The sequence below is a fragment of the Anthonomus grandis genome, chromosome 6 (assembly GCF_022605725.1).
Source record: "Anthonomus grandis grandis chromosome 6, icAntGran1.3, whole genome shotgun sequence".
NCBI lineage: Eukaryota > Metazoa > Arthropoda > Insecta > Coleoptera > Curculionidae > Anthonomus > Anthonomus grandis.
The window spans coordinates 15,158,337-15,180,395 of NC_065551.1; the positions used below are offsets into that span (position 1 = coordinate 15,158,337).

General features: G+C 34.7%; 1 protein-coding gene across 4 annotated transcripts in view; it reads right to left on the bottom strand.

Annotated features, from left to right (window-relative positions):
* The window catches only part of LOC126737677 (putative protein TPRXL), a 283,568-nt gene that overhangs the window by 45,544 nt on the left and 215,965 nt on the right, over positions 1-22,059 (bottom strand). For all 4 annotated transcript variants that reach the window (XM_050442672.1, XM_050442675.1, XM_050442673.1 and 1 more), the window contains 4 exons: positions 5,770-5,944; positions 5,531-5,710; positions 5,191-5,470; positions 4,795-5,052 (listed from right to left, as the gene is read on the bottom strand). In XM_050442672.1, coding sequence (XP_050298629.1) covers positions 4,795-5,052; positions 5,191-5,470; positions 5,531-5,710; positions 5,770-5,944 — 893 coding nt within the window. The remainder of the gene's footprint in view (positions 1-4,794; positions 5,053-5,190; positions 5,471-5,530; positions 5,711-5,769; positions 5,945-22,059) is intronic.

A 22,059-nucleotide genomic window follows, 5' to 3' on the forward strand; every position in this document is an offset into this window, starting at 1 on the left:
AAACATTATTGAAGATGGGAGAATCTGGGTTTAGGTTGGGTTGGTGACATTTGAATAAAAACTTTTTTTAAATATTTTAAATAATTCTGAAAATATCTTAAAAACTGTAAAATTTTACAAAGAAAAAGTGGATGTCGCTATAATTACTTTGGCTAAGCGAATGTTTCAGTTACGATATCGCGCCATCTCTTGAAATTTTTAGACACCATTTACTAATCACTAGACACCACTAATCAGTTCAGTAAATTTTCATCTTCAGACCATAGATACATTTGTTTTCAAATTACGGGTGTTGATCGGGAAATAATAACTTATCGAAATCCAAAAAGAACCGATTGGGGTAACTTTAAAATAGAACTTGATCGCGAGCTAGTGCGGGTCGATGTAAATACATGGAGAAATTGACTGTTATAATCATTAAGTGCTACGAAAATAACAGCCCTCGAAAATCAAAAGGGTTGCATCCAGAAAAACGATATAATGAAACAAGGACCTTGAAAAGATGAGGGAGATGGGAAACCTATAGGACATCCTTAGCTGACTATGATAAGCAGCTAAGGCAGGCAAATAGGGACTCTTATAGGAAGTTCTGTAACGAACTGGAAAGCGTTCCAGACTGTGCTACACTTTAAAGGTTCTTGCGAAGGAGTAAGGCTGCACGATTAGCTCCCTACGCAGTGGCGATGAAGAGTAAACAAGAACAGAAAAAGAAACCGAATTTTTTCGGGTACATTATCCTAAATGGGCTCTAAAAGACAACATAACCAGCAGTCAGGATATTACAGAACGAAGTCAATATAAAGCACGACGAGAGGACACGGAAGCTACCAAAAAAATTGGACATATGAGAAGATGAAATGAGACATTAACTCATTTGAGCTCTACAAATCTGCTGACCCATATGGAATCATTTCAGCAATGATGCAAGAAGAACCATAAGAATTAGTACAAAAACTGAGTGAGATATGAAGGGGCCAGTTTGGGTTTCATATATACCCAAGCCCGGAAAAACTGACTATTCTTAAGCCAAATATTTCAGACCGATAAGTCTTTTGTCATTTCTTCTGAAGACACTAGAAAAACTGCTCGACAGACACATTGAGACGGCGCATTGGTTGAAAACCCTCTGTTGCAAAACCAATGTGTATACAGCGCAGCAAAATCTACAAAGATAGCGCTGTATAGGCTCGTAACTATAGTAGAGAAGACTCTGGAAACCAAAGAGGTGTTACTAGCTGCCTTCCTGGATGTCGAAGGAGCTTTTGACAATACACAATTCTAGTCTTTACAAAGACCGCAGGAGAACTTCGAATACATGCGAAATCATGCAGGTTGATAAACTGCATGCTCAGAAGCAGAGCCTCTGTAACTCAGGGATGTGCACAGGGAGGTATTCTATCGTCCATCCTGTGGTGGATGGTGATAAACGGGCTGCTACTAAAACTAAGGGAAAAAAGCTTTAGAACTTTATGATACGCAGATGAGTTGGTGATACTAGTCCAAGGAAAATTTAATACAATGGTGAGAGAAAAAGTGCAAACTGCTCTGAATTTAGTGAACAGAGAGGAAAGGTCTTAATATCACTCCCCTTAAATCCGCAGCTGTAACATTACCATTACCAAATGTCGAAAAACTGAGGATCTTGGGCCACTATTCTTGCATGGTAAAGAAATTCCTATGTTGGGAGAGCTAAAATACCTGGGGGTTATCTTGGACTCCAACTTAAGCAAAGTAACCAAGCCATCAAAAATTAATTTTATTGACGACCAAACGCATGCCAGGGCAAACATGGGGTTTTCAGCCCAAAATGGCATTCTGGATCTATACCAAAGTAGTAGTGCTCACTCTAACTTATACTCTACTAACGTGGTGGCCAAAAAAAAGTAGGAGCAAGGCTTAACTTAAGCAAAATACAAAGGATCGCATACCTAGGCATAACAGGAGGCATGAAATTTACACTAACCGCATCCATAAGCACTTCTTAACCTCCCACCATTACACCTGGTCATTCAAGGAGACGCAAAGCTGGGACTGGAGAGAATGTGTACCAACAATCAAGCTAACTTGATAGGATACAAGAATTTGTGAGGCACACAAATCAGAAATGATTTCGGATCACATTATTTTTTTGCTTCTGCACGTCTTTAATTACTTCCGCACACTTTTTAAAGTTGAATATCCAACAAGAAAAGAATATAATGACAGCAACCGCAGACCAGGCGAAAATTTGGTACACAGATGTATTCAAAACCGACAAGGGAACGGGAGCTGCAATTTTTAGAAAAAACCCTAAGTATGAAACGTCTCATCCGCTTGGAAGACATGCTACAGTTTTTCAGGCAGGAATATTTGCGACACTAGAATGTTCTAAAAAAAACATTAGCAGAGCATACACTAATAAGCACATCCTAATAATAACAGATAGCCAAGCCGCCCTATCGAACCTTACACATCAAAGTTTACATCAAAGCTGGTTTGGGAATGCCTCACAAAACTGAAAACCTCAGAAGACCGCAAACCTTAGAAGACCGCAAGTCAGTTAGGCTTATATGGGTTCCGGGATATACAGGTTTTCCAGGAAATGAAAAAGCCGATGAACTAGCAAGAAAAGGTTCTACGACACCCTACATCGGACCGGAACCTGCACTTGGAGTGCCAAGGCGCATCATACGCAGTGAAATCAGAAACTGAATTAAAAGAAAGCATCAAGCTCACTGGATAGAAATGAGACAGCTGAAGAGAGAAAACACGTTTATGAACTTTAAAATAGATGAAAAAATTACTAGAGACCTCTTTACATTTGGGAGAAATAAACTCAGAACACTGATAGGTATCAGAAGGGGTCACATGGCCGTTAAAAGACACCTGAATTGAATTGAAGTGTATCTAGAAACAGTGCGATATATCATTTGTAACTGTGAGGTCTTATGCCGCAAAAGGCAGCAAATATTTAAGAAAGATATACTGGACCCAGAAGGACTAATAGTGCATATTTCAATTACAAATTGGCGCCATATCATAACGTTTCGTATATTTCATTTATTGTCAGGTATTACTATTAAAATGAGTGAAGAAAGTTTATAAATATCTTTAACGGCTGTAGAGCCACAGGGAAATATGTGTGCAAAATCTTCAAATGTTAATGTCTTCCATAAAAGTTCAAAACGTCTAATTTACTAAAATGTTTGTGATTTAAAAAGTTTTAGAAGCACAACAATTTTTAATACCTTAAAATGTGCATCTAGAAACGTCTAGTTTACTAGAATGTTTGTAATTTAAAAAAAAAATGAGGAATAAAAATCGGCAATAACTTAAAATATGCATTTGGAGAGGTTAAATCTTTAAGTGCAAACTGTATGTACAAATCTAAAAAATTAACGAAAATATCTTAAAAATTAAAATTTGGTAAAAAAACCTAGAGGTCTCATGACTCTTTATTATTAAGTGATTCTCTCAGTTACAAATTCAGATCAAATTCATAATGTTTGGTACATTTTTAATCTATTCTCAAATATTGCTTTTAAATTCCGTGAAGACATTTTAAAAATATCTTTAAAGATTGCAGAGATACGGTGAAATATGTGTATCAAATCATAAAATTTAAATGTTTCAAAATAACAGATTTACTAAAATGTTTGTAATTTAAAAAGTTTTTAGGCTCAAAAATCTTTACTCTCTTAAAATATACATAATCTATAAAGAATATGAAATTTGACAAAGAAAAGTTGGATTACGTTAGGTTAAGAAAAAAATCAATAATATCAAAAGCTTATGTCTAGAAAGAAAAATATATGAATACAAGTCGTTGACGATACTTTAACTAATAAAATTAAGTCTTTCTATTAACCGAGGACCTTTTCATTTGAACACAATTTAATCACTTCTGAAAAGCCATTAATATGGGCAATAATTATGTACTCATAATCTAATCTATTTTTATTGTGTATATCTAGTTTGAATACCAGTAATATAATTTAATATCCTAATATGATAATCAATTTTTTTTTGTTGTTGTGTGGTGACATAGGTTGATTCATTTAAAAATAATGAGAAAGAGATCAGGTTGACGATTATTGGAACATTTAAAGGTGAACGGGTTTGAGTGATGGGTGGATGACCTTTTTTTGTTCAAAATCTGGTACAATAAGATTTAGATTTTGATAATTAGACTGAAATATTATTAAATTTCACCGAGCGGTAGCATTTGGAAAGAAGTATGTTTTAGAAACATTCTAAACTAGTTCTAGTCAGAAACTTTTGTGTAAACCTTTAAAGTAGCTTGGTATGAATTTAAGATAGATTATTAATGAAATGAGGCTCGTTAAGAAATTGTAAAAGTTAACGACTTTTACAATTTCTTCCTCTCTTTAACCAAATTAGAATCAAAATAAATTTATCTTTTCTAGAGGGTTAAATGATAAACCTAAAAGATCCCAAGACCACGTACTGCTCCGCATTAAATCAAGAAAACAGAACCGTAACAGTACTAAATCTTTTGTACGGCATGTGTGCAAAATGCAAAACGAACGGCAGACCGTTGCTCGAAAGACCTTAACTAATTAGATTTATATCCCAATCCACTTCTGCGTCTAATTTTATTTATTTTATTTTATTTTTTGAATTCGCGAAACCGTTAGCGGCCAGAACAAATCGATAGAACAGCGGGACCGTTCGTTAACCAGATGATACGTATTCCATTATAAAAGCACTTCAGTAGATTCTATATTTGGCTTAGGCGAGTGTTTATCACATTCCCCTCTTAGATATTTAATTAGAAAAAGACGATGCACCTACCTGAGCATACTCTGCACAAATATCGATCCCAGTAACGAAATTCGCCACGTCATCCACCGTCCAACCGCTGATATCCTCGTGCAAGTTCGGACTTTCGCTTTCGGGTCTTTTCGTAATACTGGGCGGTGTTGCCGTGCTTCTGTTACAAGGACTACTCCTAGAGGGCGTTTTGATACGTGGCCTTTTTGCCGGCGTTGCCGCAGATGACAGGTCTAACGGCGACGACGTGTCTTGACGTTTCACATTTTTTAACAGACCCTAGAAGCCATCTTATTAGTTACCGTCAAGGTCCATTTTTGTGCTGTATAGTTAACACATATTAATATTTAAAGAACAAAATAACTATTAAAAGTCCGAACACACGTTGGCATGAAGTATAAGTATAATGAGATTTACCTGTAATTCGGCTTCCTTGGCTGTCCTGACCATTGCGAGTAACGTTTGCGTGGTGGACATGTCAATCAAAGGGGGAAATATTGAGGTGGCAGCACCAGCAAAAGGACTAAAAACCGACGCAATATCTGACGACTTCTTGCCAGATACACTCGCTTCTTTTGTCGTGGGCGTGGCTGCTAGATTTGGCAACAGCGAGGAGGGAAAAGCCATAGGGGTAGGCGCCGGTTTAAATCTCGGATCCAGAGGTGGAGGGAAACCGTTTCTTGCAGCGTTAAAGTAACTTAAAAGAAAAAAATTATATTAATTTTAGGGGCATTTTATATGCGGCAATTGGGCTTACTCATTCGGGTTGGCATGGTTATATTTGGCGGCAAGGCTTCTCATGAAATCACTATAGTTCCGTCCAGTCACAGGGCCTAATAGTGGGTTTTCGGAGGCGGGAGGTGTATCTGGGTGTGAAGCTGAGCTGGGAGTTACGCTTGGAGATCTGGATGAGGTGTCCGGGGTACTTGGACTAAGCCTACAGTAAAATTCGTTGATTTAATACCCTTTAAATAATTTAAGAGTATTCTGTTTTACCTTTCATTTTTCACATTATTGTTATTATTATTGTTATGTAGAGCAAAATCAACCATAGAAGACGAGAGCATTCCATTGTTTGAAGAACTACGATCCATACGTTTTCTCCTTAATGGAGACTTTGATGCGGCTAGAGAACTGTCCAAGGCACTCTCAGTCGAAGTAGTTGTTTCTCCTGGAAAAAAAATTGGCCATTACCAAATACATAAATGCACTCCTATGAAAGAATCAATGCGGGAATATTCTTTGTCGCACTTGTTTGGGAAAAAGTACATACTCACGTCACTGGATCTGAACAATCTAGAATTTTGCTTATTCCGCTCTTTTTATAGATGGTAAAAGAAATTCTCTCGATTCATTCAGCATCATCTACTAATCTTGACTTCCTCTTTACCTAAGTATAATCTTAAGAATACCGTCACACCATCAGCGATCAGCAATCAAGGGCTTTTTGTTATACGAGAATTACCGAATGATGACTACGCATATTTCTCGTGGAGAAGTGTGCAACATCTTGGAGATTAACGACGACAAGAAAAAGCTTAAGACCATTGTTGCATCTTCAGCAGCGACCCTTTGTGGAAATCGCGTAAGCCAGATGACGTCTCGGCATGTGTTTCACCTATAAGGTCATCATTCAGAATATAGATTTTGATGTTTTTAATATTTGTTTAATTAACCGCATTAAAAGGTGTTTATTAATTGGTTAACAAGAAATCGATTATTATTTTGTTATAAATATTAGCGCGATCCGAAAACTTTCCTTTCGGCTTATTGATACTGCACCAATAAATCATCGGGAATCGTTAACGGATTTGATATGGTCATAAAATTAATAGATGCGTTCAACTGGTGGTACTGATCACGGTGGGTACTCTACGATTTACTGCTCTTTCACTATGGTTTGGCCGGTCGACGCCTCATCCTGTTTAACTTTTAAACGATTAATACAGTTTTATTAACTTTTACTTCCATTCACTTGTTCTTATTTAAGTGGAACTAATTTATTTAAAGATAGCTTATCTATTTTCTGAAAAGTGGAATGGCACCTTGTAATTACTGTATATTTTATAACAAAACTGGGCCTTTTACCAAATTTTTTTAAGATAGATCATATTGAGATGATGATTTAAGTATGAGAAATAAGCGCTCTCAAAATCCCCTCCGGGTGATTTTATTTATCAGGTATAGTAAGCGGGTGACATATTTGTCACGCTATCAGAATAATCATTTAAGAGAGTCTTATACTTTAACGGCCAGAGATACAAATTTGATGCAATTAACAACCAATTTGATGCATTTCAAACCATCATCAAGTATGTTTTTTTAAATACGGCCCTGGATTTTTTATTACGGATTTTAAGAGCCCCTTATGTTCCTAAACCAACACTTATTCAAAAATTTTATCATAATGGCAAAAAATGTAATGGGATTAAAAACACTTTTTTTTTATAATAACGCATTAATAAAAAAAAGCTTAAACACTAGCATAAGGAGAGGTTTAAACATAACACAATTAAAGCAAATATTCAAATATAATTATAGTAATCTATTTATATACTATAATATATCTAAAATCTGTAAATTTTATGAATCGCACGCTGAATAATTCTTGCGGGGATAGCCCTGATCTCCCTTGTTAGGTCTTGGCGTAAGGCTTCAAGATTTTGTGGCGTATTTTGATAAAGACGGTTTTAAAGAAATCCCCAAAGAAAGTAATCTAAAGCGTTTAATTTGGTCGGGGCTACCAGTGGGCCAACGTACGGGTCCTTGGTTTCCAATCCATTTGTTAGGGAACAATTCATTTATTGTTCACGGTGTTGACGGTGCACCGTCCTGTTGCCACCATAGTTGACGTAATACATCTAAAGGTTCTTCCATTAAGGAATCCATTATATTGGCCCTTATTAATTCTGCATATCTTTCGGATGTTAGATTTCTTTAAAAAAAAAGGGCCGAGAATTTTATTGTGCTACATACCGACCCATATATTAAATGATTGTTATCCCTGAGGTCTTACTTCTTGATTCTGCCTTGGGTTTTTTATTGACCAATAGTGTTTGTTATAAAGTTACGAGACAGTTTTACCACTAAGCAAAACTCTTTATTTCTACTCTCGACACGTGTTTCGCTAACGATGTTAGCATCTTCTGGAAAAGATTAAAACTATATATACTAGCACTTAGGTTTAGGAACGTAAGTAAAATCCGTAGTAAAAAATTCAGGTACTTAAAAAAACAAACTTGATGATGACAGCTCAAATACGAAAAGTCGATTTAAAAATCTGACGACACCATTTTATAATATAGAAAAAGTAGCAATGAGAATTTTTTTTATATCTATTCAAATAGAGTGGTAAAAAATAAAAATTAAATCGCCAATATTCAGTTTTTTCCAAATATCATCGGAAGTATTCGGAATTTTTGAAATTACAGAAGGGAGTTTTAATGAGCACCAAATTGCTTAACTTTGCCTCAATTTAACAGACCTCGTATCTCTTCTAGTTATTGAGATCCCAATGGTGAGGCAACTTTTTCATAACTATAAGTAATATAGTAACTGACAATATTAAGACTATTGATATTGACTATTAGGAGGAAAACCGTAGCTTTTAAACATGAAAAATAGGTACTTTTATTATTTTAACATTGGAGATTTAAATTATATATTGATTTTTTGTTATATATTTATTTGATATTTCTTATTATAAAATGGTTTTATTGTATTCGGTATTTGGCCATATTGAATGTATATGTGTGCATTATTTTATGGCTTGAATATAAAGTTTACCGAAAAACCCACCGCGCCCCTAGGGTGAACTTTCCATTGATTGACTTTACTTCAATATTTTTCGAATAATGTAGAGGTTTTTAGTAAGACAATTTTTTGTAAACCCAGTAGATGGTGCTTTCCCTGATTTTTTCAATAGTTTAGTGTGAGTACTGTAAAATTGCTCCTACGGCAAACCGATAACTCTAGATTTTAGCCACTTGTCTGCTTCTTTTGCTGTGATGTTATAATCAGATGCAATAGAAAAGTTTATAATCAAGAATAGTTTCTTTACTTATTCTTTTAGCAGAAGATCTGGTTTTATGGCCTAGACGGTTTTGTATGTATATTCTGGGAATGGGAATATGAGTGTGATCTCATTACCTTTTACTATAGGATTGAGTTTATAGAGCGTTTTCCTTGCTTTTCGTTTGTAAACCATTCCGAGATATTTGTCATGTTATTTTAGCTACAGATATCGTGCTAGTCTTCAAATTTCAAACTCATCATCCATTTCTATATTTGTAAGTCCTCTATCTTTTCTTGGGACATAAAGTATGTCTACATCAAATCTTGTTTCATCGTCAGGTGCTTTCTTATTTTCTTGAATCCATTGTAATATTTCAAAGTTATATTTCAACGCAGGACCTGCTAGTATTGCAATGGCCGACGTCTCACTTATGAGCTCAGTCTTGAGAGTTATTCTGACGCTTTTTAGGTAATCCTGGACTAAGTTTCTTTTTCATCTGATTGTGATTAATATTCTTGTTTTCTTTTATTTCCAGGTAATTATATATTTCGTGTTCTTTAAGAGATCTAATGACTACTTTTTCGCCAACTTGTTTTTTATATCTGACATTATAGGTGACATTATAGCTGAATTCTTTTACTATACTTAGTTGAGTTTGAAACTCGCTTTCATCTTTGGCTTCATGTCATTGACTTACAATAGATGACTGTTTTTGATTCTTTCTCTCTTTCTTTGTTATCCGATATCTGTTGTATGTAATAAAGAGCTTAGCGGAGCCAATGTAAATATAAAGATCATTATTGATGAAATTAACGTCTAATTCGATCTCGCCGGTATAGGTTTCAGAAACAGTAGTCAGATAGAGATTGGTGTAACATTATGTCATCATTTTCTTTAGATAGATTATCATTGTTTCTGATGCTGGGTGCATTTTTAAGCATTAAGCATAAAAATGCCTGCCCATCCAAACATGCCGCCCATAGCCTATGAGGATCAGCCTATTAGATTTTATAATAGTCTACCCAGGCAACGGAGAGGTTTTTGTGACACTCTCGAAATCTTCATTTATCATTTTTCTTACTAAAAGTTGGTCTGTACAACCGTATGTATCTTTTGTGCATTCTTTTTGTTCTGGTGGCAGTAGATAATTTTTACTTAGGTGAGCGTACCGTCTTTTTTATGATACTGGTCATTATTTTGTACATCAGTCATGCCAGTATTTCTTTGCTACGTTTCCTCGCTTTTCGGTATGAGATACGTTTTCTTTTTAAAGGACCAGGAGTTTCCGTCACTTCTCTAATTATTTCTAAATAATAGAATATGAGCTTTTTTCCAGTCGATCTTTTTGGCATTATTGTTACATTAACGTTTTCCTTTAATCCAAGTAATATTTACCTTGTATATTTTCTCCCTCCCCAGATGATTTTTCAATAATTTTGTATGACCTTTGCAGGCGGCTTAGTTCTGTGAAAAAAATTTTTCTACTGTTGTAATTGCTTTCAGTGCTTTTCGTACCTTTTAACTCTGCATGCTTTTGTCATTGTCTATTGTACGATTAGTTAGGTCGTCTTTGTGGTCTTTATCTATTTTTTATGAAGTCTTTCCTTATAGTTCGCATCCGCTCCTGTTTCGGTTCTCCAACTCGCCTTTTTTGGAGAGGCTTGATAGATACCCCATCCATGTAGTATTGTGATAGTTAAAGTCTTCTGTGATGGTTTTAAAGATGTGTTCTAGTGCTGCATTCGCTTGTTTGATTACGAACTTGATCCTATCTACGGTGAGTAGAATATGTACGGTTGCAGAAATATTAAGTTTTGCCAATTATTTTTTCAGATGATCTTCTACACAACCACTAGATGAGATAACTATGGGATGGATCGTAGCAAGCCAGCGGTCTGCATACTTTATTTCATCGTATATCTGTCGTAGTCCTATTGTGAAATCCGCCTTTTCGCGAAGTTCCTAGGATCTTCATGAAAACTTAAAATGATCAACTTAAACAGTTGCCTCTTCATGAAGTGCCGGCTTATAGTGAATAAAGCTGCTTCCGTGTTTAATTTGTTTTGGTTTGTTTACTTAGTGTGTCCAAGTCTCAGTGTAGGTGCCAAAATGGAACCAAATAATGAATTATTATTCTCAAAACACTACGAGGAGTTTTACAAAAAATTTCCTAGGAAAAAGCCGTATAGTAGGGAGCAATTAAAAAAGGTAAATAATAAAATACCGAAATTGGTTTTGTTTAGAGGTTATGTTTCAAAATTAGTTTGCAGGGTTGTCAGATGCATAATATTAGGAAGATTTAAAGTGGATGAAAATAATTATAAAATATTTCATGTAAATAAGTTTAAAGCATATTTTGCACACTTCTTTTAAAAAATCTGTCAACATTTTGGATGGCACACTTAACGTAACTTAAAGAAAAACATTTTTTTTTTAGATGGTAAATACGTTTTTTTTTTTGCAATTTGTACATTATAATTAGGTATACCATCTATAAAACTCACATTGCACAATAATATTGAGTGTCTATGAGCCTCTTTACAGAAAATGTTTATATTAGAATTTATTCTTCCTATTGATTCTTTCATTTCCTACTTATTGTCAAAATTGGAATCCAAAAATTGTCATATACTTAGTATTCGATAAGGGAAAACTAAAAATTTAATTAGTTAAGAACAACATATTATTTATTTTCAAATTGCTGAAGAAATCATCACTGCCAAAAACAAAAGTTTTACAACTAAAACAAAAAGAGAGTATTATTATCTTCTAAATAAATATGATATAGTAACAATGAATGGAGAGACATGTGTGATCAAAAAGGTATGGAATCAGGGTGATCCGTTTATTTATATTATTTCGGAAGAAGACATTTATAAAAGATTAAAAGATATTCAAGTTAATTGTAGCCACGGTTCTAGAGACAAAATGAATAATTTGATACAACAAAATTGTTCCATCCCAAAGCCATACATTGAAATGTTTCTAAAAGCCTGTGACACTTGCCAGCTAAAAAAAAATAAAACTGTAGCTAAAGTTGTGGTGAAGCCAATTCTAACTCATTCTTTTATGACTCGAGGACAAGTAGATTTAATCGATTTACAATCTATTGCTGATGGAGAGTTCAAGTGGATTTTGAATTTTCAAGATCACGCCACTAAGTATATATGCCTAAGACTTCTATGATCAAAATATGCCACTGAAGTTGCTCAAGAACTAATAAAGATTTTTTTACAGTTTGGTGCCCCTTTAATTTTGCAAAGCGATAATGGCCGAGAGTTTGCTTGCAAAATAATAGAAGAGTTGAAATTGCTTTGGCCGCAGTTACATATAATACATGGTAGACCCCGACATCCTCAGAGTCAAGGCAGCGTCGAAAGAGCTAATCAAGATATAGAAAATATGATTAGAGCTTAGATGAGGGATAATAATACTACAGCTTGGTCCGCAGGTTGCTACTTCGTACAGTGGCAGAACAATAATTCTTTACACCGAGTGATAGGTAGAACCCCATTTAAGGCTGTATTTGGAAGTCTTTTTTTTCTTTTAAGATTCCAAATTAGGTCTTCAGTCTACTAACCTTCCACCATATATGGTACCAACTATTTCCATGGAAGAAGAGCTGGAAGAACTTACCAACGAGCTAAGTGCAAATCAGGAAAACCCTGAGTATAAAGCAGATTCAGATGATGGTTTAGAAAAAGCTGAAAATAATACTGCTTTATATGATCAAAATAATGGGAAAAATATAAATGATATTTTATCAGAAAGAGAAAATAATGATACGCCGGCTTTTCGTGAAATACGATTATTTTTCACAATCAGCCGGCTCTTTGTGAAGTGGCGACTATTTAAGTTAGTCTGATTGCAAAACAAGCGAAATTACACTATATGGGGGAAAAGGCCCGGCTGATTGTGTAAAATGATCATTTTTCACTATCAGCCGATACTTATGACCGATCCTATGATCTTCGCGAAAAGGCGGATTTCACAATAGGACTACGACATATTTATGTTTTCTATCTGGTTCCCCTAAACTAACAAAATAACTAGGATAATCAAAGTATCGGAATAGCCAGGTGGCGGTAGAACGGTAAGTTTTTGCTTGCAAAATATTTATGTAGAGTTTTGGGTGTCATTGAGGCAAAGTTGTTTAAGGGACGAAAGTCTCCTTCCTTCTGTTTTTCTATGTAAGTACAATCATTCTATTGCTGAGTTTTGGTGGTGCATTGTACAACTTAATCTAATGCTTGCAGGCCTGTATTTAACCAGTTGATTACTAGTTAATTCATTTTGGTGATTTTTTCTATATGAACAATAGAACGTCTCTTCCTCCTTTTGACCGAGCAATGGAGTTTGAGAGAAGTGTTCTGTATTTTGTAAACGTTGTACGAATCTTACGATCTAGCGCTTGCAGTTCTATCTTGGACCAGGTAAGCACTCCAAATGTGTAAGTAAGTATAGGGGCAGCCCATGTATTAATTGCCATAATTTTGTTTTTAGATTGTAAATTTGTTTTTAGTCCGGTTTTAGTTCGGCGCATGAACTCGTCCGCAATATTCTTTTTATTCCGCCTTCCATCAATGCCTAATCCTCCTGTCAAGTGGTTTTTGGTTGCGTTGTGGGTATTATTGTGTTATTTGGTCCATCAGAATAACGTTTTCCGCCCGAATACCTTTGTCTTTCTTTATGTGAACCACTGCGCATTTGCCTAGGTTCGTATCCAGTTTAATATCTTGGCTAAACTTTTTGACCAATTCAAATGATCCACGCAATTGCTCAGAATTTTTAGCGTCTATATTTAGGTTATTCATGTAAAATAAGTGACTGCGTTTTGTTTGATCACTCTGATTCAGTAAGTTGCTTACAAACAAAACCAAAGCGGGCTCTAACTGTCGTCCTGAAAGATGCCCCTAGTTATTTTTATTTCTTGGGTTTTGTATTTACTTGTTAAAAGTAATGGTTCTCCAAGACTGCATAAATACTTTGAGAAAGTAGATTATTGCTGAATTTACCTTGTAAAGTTCCCGTACCTCCTGTAACCACGACTGGTGAATGGAGTCAAACGGTTTCCTGTAATAAACCCAAGCCATGGAAAGCTTCTTTTTGCGCTATTTTGCTTGTCTGCTCTTTGCATCCTTTGGCTTTTTTCTTACATTCGCTCTATTCCCAAGCTGGGATTTCGTGGTTTTTAAGGTGATGGCCGATCTTTGTTGTCAAAATAGAGATTTAAATTTTGTAGATTGCAAAGATGCATGTTATTGGATGGTAGTTCTTAGCTTCTCTCAGATTTTCAGTTCCGACTGTCTTTGCAACATCTCGAGTTGTGATATTTAGTTGGTTGGTTACTGGGTTGTGGTTTTCTCCTCGTTGACCAAGAATGATTTGGCCTTGTGGCACTTTTTGTTTTATGCTCATAGAAAAAATAATTTTTTTAAATTTTAATATAGGGTGTCGTAAATGGATTGAAAATTTTAATTTTTAATCAAGTAATCACAAAAAAATAATAATTTATATTGTGTTTTATTACTTAAATTAGATTTTCAGAAATACAGTTAGAAAACATTTCAAATATTAGTGAACATTGAAATTCTTTCAAAAACTACGACAAATTTATTTGAATAACAAATAATAATTGAACTTGAGAAGATGTCATACATTATGTAATATAATGTATGACATCTTGATATTATGAAGAATAATGCAGCCTAGTCCAGAAACCAAAGTCTTTTTGCTATTTCTATTAATTAAACGCGTTTATTTATAAGACTTAATCTTTTTCTACTTATGGGCTTATTTATCAACTGATTTAAAAAGTAATCCAAAAAAATAATTTCCAATTATTGAGAAAAAGAAACCGCATTTTAAAAGGCCAAAATTAATGGTTTGGATATTTTCAATAGACGTAAAAGATTTAAATCATAAAATGTGACGAAAACTATTTTTCCATGATTACTTTATTAAAAATTGAACCTTTCAACGCATTCATGGCACCCTATTTTAAAATTCTCAGTTTATTTTTTCTTTCTATTTTAAAATTTTAAATTCTCTTTTTCTAATTTCTCTTTTACCTTTAGCAACGTCTCTTGAACATTTTTACTCTTTTTAAATATCACCATTGTATTTCTGTATTCATCTCTCCATGCTATTTCAACTATTTTTTTCAATTATTAAAATCGCTCACCCAAACCCACTTAAGTTATGCATATTGCCCGAGTCGTAATCAACTTAAAGTAAGTTTAAACGTATTTGCTAAAACTCCCGATATACCTTGGGGAAATAACAACAAAAAATTGTCTCTTCTGATCTGGGGCCGCACGCTCGTGGCACTCCGCCGTTTAATTTCTGATTCGCTGATCTAGTTTCGCCCAGAAGCCAATATAACAGTACCGAGGTGCCTACTTTATTTTGCAGTTAAGCCGTTTCGAAGGTAATTGCAACCCGTGCACAGAATATTATTTATTTATTTATTTGATCCCGCTGTGATAAAGTAGCTGTGTGTAGAGATAGGAAATAGCAAATATGTGGTTAGGTGCCCTTGGGGGGCAATTAGACGTAGACAGAGCAGAACCATTTAGAAAAAAAAATCAATAAATACCATTAATATAATAAGCAAATAGGATCGGTTGAAATTGCTTAATGCTTCTCCGATTGTTGTTTTTTTAACATATGGTCGAATTCTTTTGGCCACGCCCAGTTGCGTGATTACTTCTTTTTTGCCAAAAATGTCCATCTATTGTTCTGGGGGGAAAATAAATAAATAGTAGGCGTAAACAGACAATCGAAAAAAAAAACAACAAAACAATGCAACAAACGAAGAAAGAAAATCGAATGGTGGCCGCGGGTACGGCCACCTGTGACCGCGGCATGATGAATGTTGATTGGCTACCGCGGGGTTTATCATTTCCGTGCGCGGGTCGCGATCCCCTTTTGTCTTTACGCGCGATTCTTTTGTTTTCTCGCTGATGCTCTTTTGTTCAATACGCTTCGAATGGGACCGCGAACATTCTCTCGTTTATTTTATCATTCAGTTATGTACGTACGACGACTTCATCCAGACAGCACACATCCTCCAACGGATCTCCAGTATTGATCCAAACTAAGTCGAAATATCCATGGACCATGGATGGATGGACAACAAACCGATAATAATTTCGGGCAATTCAATGAACTTCAAGATGTATCTAATGGAGTTTCATTGACCTTCCAAAAGATGCTTTGAACAGTAAGTATACTTTACTTGAGTCCAGTGGATAGATTTTCTTGAGAAGCTATTAGATTCTTATTTGAATAGATACATAAGATGTCCATCTCTTACGAATTTCTTAATCTCATGGGCTAAAGAAACAGAGCAGCCTTGTATGTACAGGGTGTCCCATTTTGGGTACTTTTGCGGGATATCTCCGTTACTTTTAGAGATAGAGAGTTGCGGTTTTTCCGATACTGTGCTACTTTTCCGTAAAACTAAAGATGGCGTCAACAAAATTTTCATACCCCTTTTAGTTTTTAAGATACAGGGCATTTTTAAAAATTTTGCATTTTGGGACATCCATCGTATATCCGTTATCTTTAAAGTTTTTGTAAAAGTAAAAACTCATTATTATAGATATTTTTCCGTAGAATCCAGTGGTGTAATAATAATTTATATATATACATAATTTAATAGCCATGGCGGCTATTTATAAGAAACAAAAAAATTACAAATAAATAAATAAATGTATCTACAACTATCTTCGATTTTTGATTGACATTTCTCTGTTTTTGATTGAGTTTATGCTCCAAAACCCATTTATTTTCGTTATTTCTGAATTTTGCCAAAAAAATAGCAGCATTTGAAAATTATGAAAAATATGATATGCTTGTATGTTTTATACAAAGCAATGAAAATGCTGAAGAATCATCGGAACTATATTTCCATAGGTAAGTTAAAAGCCGTTATAGGACCACCTACCAATTTCTAATGCTGTAATTTTATGCTTGTTAAATACCCATAGAGAAGGAAACCGTTTTTTGGTATATTTGCTCGTTTAAAGGACAATTTACTTGAGCACGAATCTTTTGTTCAGCTGCGTCCTAAAGCATACAATAAAGAAACTAGGGATGAAAAAGAAATTGATGTTTAAGGTTATATAGAAGCGACACCCTCAAGCTCATGCAGAAAAATCAAAAAAGAAATTAAAGTGCCAAAAACTGACGTACAACGGATCTTAAAAAAATATAAGTATTATACATACAAATTTAACATACAATTTCTCCCAAAAGTATTTGGACCAGTATTTTCAATAATATTCTTCTTCAATTCAATAATATTCTATTATAATTATAATAAATAAAATCTGCAACCTAATAATAATTATGAATAGTTCTTAATGACTATCGAATAAAATTATGATATATTTAGTTTAAAAAAGATGTACATAGTCAAACAGTATTGCAAGATACAAAATTAATAAAATATGCAATCTCTCAAAACTATTTGGACAGTGTATAAATTCTTTTAATAAAAAGGTGAAATGTAAGAAAAAATCAGTATACATCTTTGTTTAAATTTAAGGCAAGATGTCGAGTAGTACAGAAAAATAAGCAATAACGTGCACACATACAAAAATGAAATCGAAAAAACTACTATTGCTGAGCGTGAAATTAAAATTAATTTGCTTAAAAAGGGCCAAAATCGGAAAATAGCCGAAACTGTAAATAAATCATGCTCTACCATTGGATATATTGTGAAAAAATTTAAAGATATAAATTTAGTGGGAAATAAACATCGATCTGGTCGTCCAAAGAAGCTGACTCTTCGTGATGAACGGTTTATAATGAGAGAGATAAAAAAAGACCCCTTTATTACTGCCCCAAAAATTGTTTCGGAACTACAGAGAAGTTTAGGAAAAGAAGTTGGATCTGAGGCAGTTAGGAGAGTTATATAAAAAACTATTTTCATGGCAGAATATCGAGGAAGAAGCCACAAGTTAGTAAAATCAACAGACAGTAACGTGTAGCTTTCACAAAAAAAATACATAAATGAGCCCCCTGAGTTTTGGAATCGCGTGGTTTTTTCAGATGAAACGAAAATAAACCTTTTTTCATCAGATAACAGAAAAATAGTGTAGCGTAAACCTGGTACCTCCTTGCAATCTTAAAATTTTTGTCCCACCGTGAATCATGGAGGCGGTTCCGTGATGTTTTGGGGATGTTTCCCAGCTAGTGGAGTAGGAAATATCTCCCCAATTGATGGAATTATGGACAAACACAAGTATTTGGATATTTTAAAAACCAATTTACGCCAAAGTGCTTTGAACTTAGGTTTAGAAAATAAATATGCTTTTCTTCAAGACAACGGCCCAAAACATAAATCGGAAGTAGTTAGATTGTTGTTTGTGCAACAGTAGAATCCATTGGAGTATAGGAACCCATGTCCGGAAATGTGTCACTACTCCACTACGTCCCTAAGATGTCATTTATTTTTACCTTTTGTATATGATACTATCACAACAATTGTTCAAAATGTCTTCCTCCAACCTTAATACACCGATTTAAACGCCGCACATGATTTCGGCGGACTACACTAAAAATTTGATCCTCGTTTTGAATGATTTCAAATGCTGCTGTTATTCGTCCAATTAAGTCTAGCTCTGATTCTACTGGAGTTTCGTAGACTAAAGACTTTACATGTCCCTATAAGAAAAAATCGAGCGACGTTAAATCGGGTGACCTAGGAGGCCAAGAAACTGCTCCACCTCTGGCAATCCAACGATGCCCAAACCGCTGAGCCAAATACTCGCGTACTTGGATGGCAAAGTGAGCCGGCGCTCCATCATGCTGAAACCACATTTGCTGTCTAACGTTTAGTGGAACATTTTTAAGGAGTTCTGGGAGAACTTCCTCCAAGAAACGCAGATAAATAGGTCCTGTTAACCGTTCCGGTAAAAGGTATGGCCCAATTAAATAATCATCAACAATGCCTGCCCATACGTTGACAGACCAACGATTCTGATGTTTTCTTGGAAAAATTGCATGAGGATTTTCCTCGTCCCAAACATGGCTATTCTTACTATTAAAAATACCGTCTCTTGTGAAAGAGGCTTCATCGGTCCACAAAACATATCGTAAAAAATTTGGTTCTGCAATGATGTGATCCAGAAGCCATCGACAAAATGGAACTCTAGGATGATAATCGGCTGCAGTCATACCTTGAACTTTTTGGAAGTGGTAAGGATGGAGTTATTGCTCGTGTAGTACCCGCCAGATAGAAGCGTTACTCGTATTCATATTCTTAGCGACGTCACGTGTGCTATTTGATGGTTCATCGGCAATTTATTGAAGCACCTCTTCTTCAAATTCGACCGTTCTTACGGTTCGAGCAACACCAGTATCATGCATCTTGGTCTTAAACATGCCTGTCGCAGCGAGCCGCCGATGAACCGCAATAAACTTTTTGTATCCAGGATGCTGTCGTTCGGGATAACGTTCATGATACAACCGCGATGCTGCTCGTGCATTGAAGTTTGTTGCTCCGTATGCCAAATACATATCCGCCAATTCTTGATTGGTAAAGTTTTCTCCATTAGCAATAAATGTTTAAAAATTGTAAGCTATAAAATTTTTAAACGTGATATGAGAATTGATATTGTTAAGCATTGATTTTAAACAATTGTTGTTATGGTATCATGTACAAAATGTAAAAATAAATGCACAGGTCCTATTTAGGTAATTAATGTTTTTTATAAATTTTAACGCGTCTTAGAGCCGTAGTGGCGTAGTGACGCATTTCCGGACATGGGTTCCTATACTCAAATGGATTCTTCTGTTGCACTGAACAACCCCCAGAAGTTTGATCTTATAGTTCTGAAACACCCTGTATAAAAAATAGGCAAAATCTGATTAACCAAGTTTTAAATGAATGGAATAAACTTAGATGTGTCATAGAATCGAAGGGTTTTCCTACTAAGTATTAATTTATAATTGTGTGGTATTTATTGTTTTGTATATATTTAATTTTCTATTTGTCCAAATAATTTTGAGATATAAAATTCGTTCTAAAAATGATTGTTATTAGTTTTCTGTTTTTATTTAATAAATAATAGTATAGGATTGTTGTAGTCTTTAAGAAATATTCAAGATTATTATCAGGTAGCATATGTTATTCATTATATTATAAAGCGAGATTATTGTTAAAAATAAATTTTGCCCAAATACTTTTGGGGGTAACTGTAGTTCAACATTTACATCCTGGCGATGCCGAGCGCTGGACGCTATTCTGCCAATAGTATTACCAGCAAATTGGTGCCAACAACTTATTTGGCAGAGTCGTTATGTGGTTTGATGAATGCTTTTTTTCTCAAGTACAGGCATTTTTAACGACATAATACTCGAAACTGGCATGCAAAAAATCGGCATTTAATATTTGAAAGGGCACAACAAGGACACTTTGGAATTGGAGTGTCTTGTTTTATTATGGGAAAACCAATAGTATACCGAATTTTTGAAGGGGGTCTTACAGCACGTAGGTATTTAGACATACTTGAGGAAGTTATTCCAGAACTTCTGGAAAATATCCTTCTAGCCTAATGTAACGCTGTCTACCTACAACAAGTTGGTGCCCCAAGTTATAACTCTGGGCTAGTAAGGACATTTCTTGAAAATAACTTTGCTCAAAGATGAATAGGTACCAACGGACCTGTTGGATGGCCTCCACGGTCCCCCGATCTCTCGATTTTAGATTTTTTTAATGGGGATATCTTGAATATACAAGATCAAGGACGCAATTCATTTAGCATTCTGAGAAGGAGACAAATTATTATTTTGAATGCTATTTAAGGGGTAACAAAGATGTGTCACTTTTGTATCAGAGAAGATAGTGGTCATTTTGAACATCTCTTGTAAAAATGTGGTTTTGTTATATGGTTGTTTTCTTATAGTGTTTATTAAATTTATATATTTGTTTTTAATCTTCTTTTATTACAAAAAAATAAGAATGATGCAATTCCCCATTCGTCGTTATTAATTTGTAACTTTTTATTTGTCTATTATTGTGCCATGAATAACAATTACCATTAAATTATGCATTTAATTTAGAAAATTGGTAGTTTATTTGCGTATTTTTGAAGATAAGTCCATACTGTTATATATTTTTCAAAGGGTAAAAAAAAAGCCAATTTTATGGACTATAAATATATAGGGCGTTCCGTTTAAAAAACATAAGTTTGGGTTATAACTCAAAGACTATTAATCAAAAAATATATATATCTACACTACTGGATTCTACGGAAAAAAAATCTATAAGAATGTGTTTTTACTTTTACAAAAACTTTAGAAATAATGGAGATACGAGGAGGGCCCCAAAATGCAAACATTTTAAAATGCCCTGTATCTCAAAAAATAAAAGGGCTATGAAAATTTTGCTAACAGTGTCTTTAGTTTATGTCGCGAAAACCGCAACTCTCTATCTCTAAAAATAACGGAGATATCCCGCAAAAGTACCCAATGGACACCCTGTACATATTTTATTCACAATAAAGATTTCAGGATTTATATAATATTCAGTCTATTCAAATCAGCTTTAATCTTCTCCCGAAGATGCTAACATCGTTAGTGAAACACGTGTCGAGAGTAAAAATAAAGAGTTTTGGTTAGTGGTAAAACTGCCTCATAATTTGAATGTCACACCAAAGGTTCCAACCATAGGACTACTGTGAGCAATTAAGTTCACTTTTTCTGGTGACCCTCACCCTACTTTCTATTGAGACGTATTTTGGTAAACATAAAATAGACATGCCTCCATGATTTATCGTTGGTGTATGTATTGAAAATGACTATCTCTTTCAACTTTACAAGCCGCAAGGTGATGATAAAAGCCGCTGACGGAGTTTTGGTCAGCTTTAATTGATATATTATTGAATGCTATCCTAATTTTCTCTGTTAGTGTGTTAATGTTGCCTGGCTTAGTTTGGTAAACCCTTTGACAAATCTCTAAAGAAAATTATCCAGCGATATTAAATTGGGAGATCTACGTGGCCATTCAATAGCACCTCGCCAACCAATCCAACGATCCGGAAAAACGAGATCAAGCTACCCACAAACATGAACACCAAAAAGTGGGGAATCACTATCCTGCTGAAACCATTTTGGGGCATAGAATACATAGCGGGTGTCTTAGCAAAGTGGTTCGCCTCTATAACTTTTTTATTTTTTTAAATAAAAAAAATGAAATTTGGTACGTGGGTGTAACACGCAAAATGGAATTTGCTGACGTATTCAGTTGTTTTCTCACG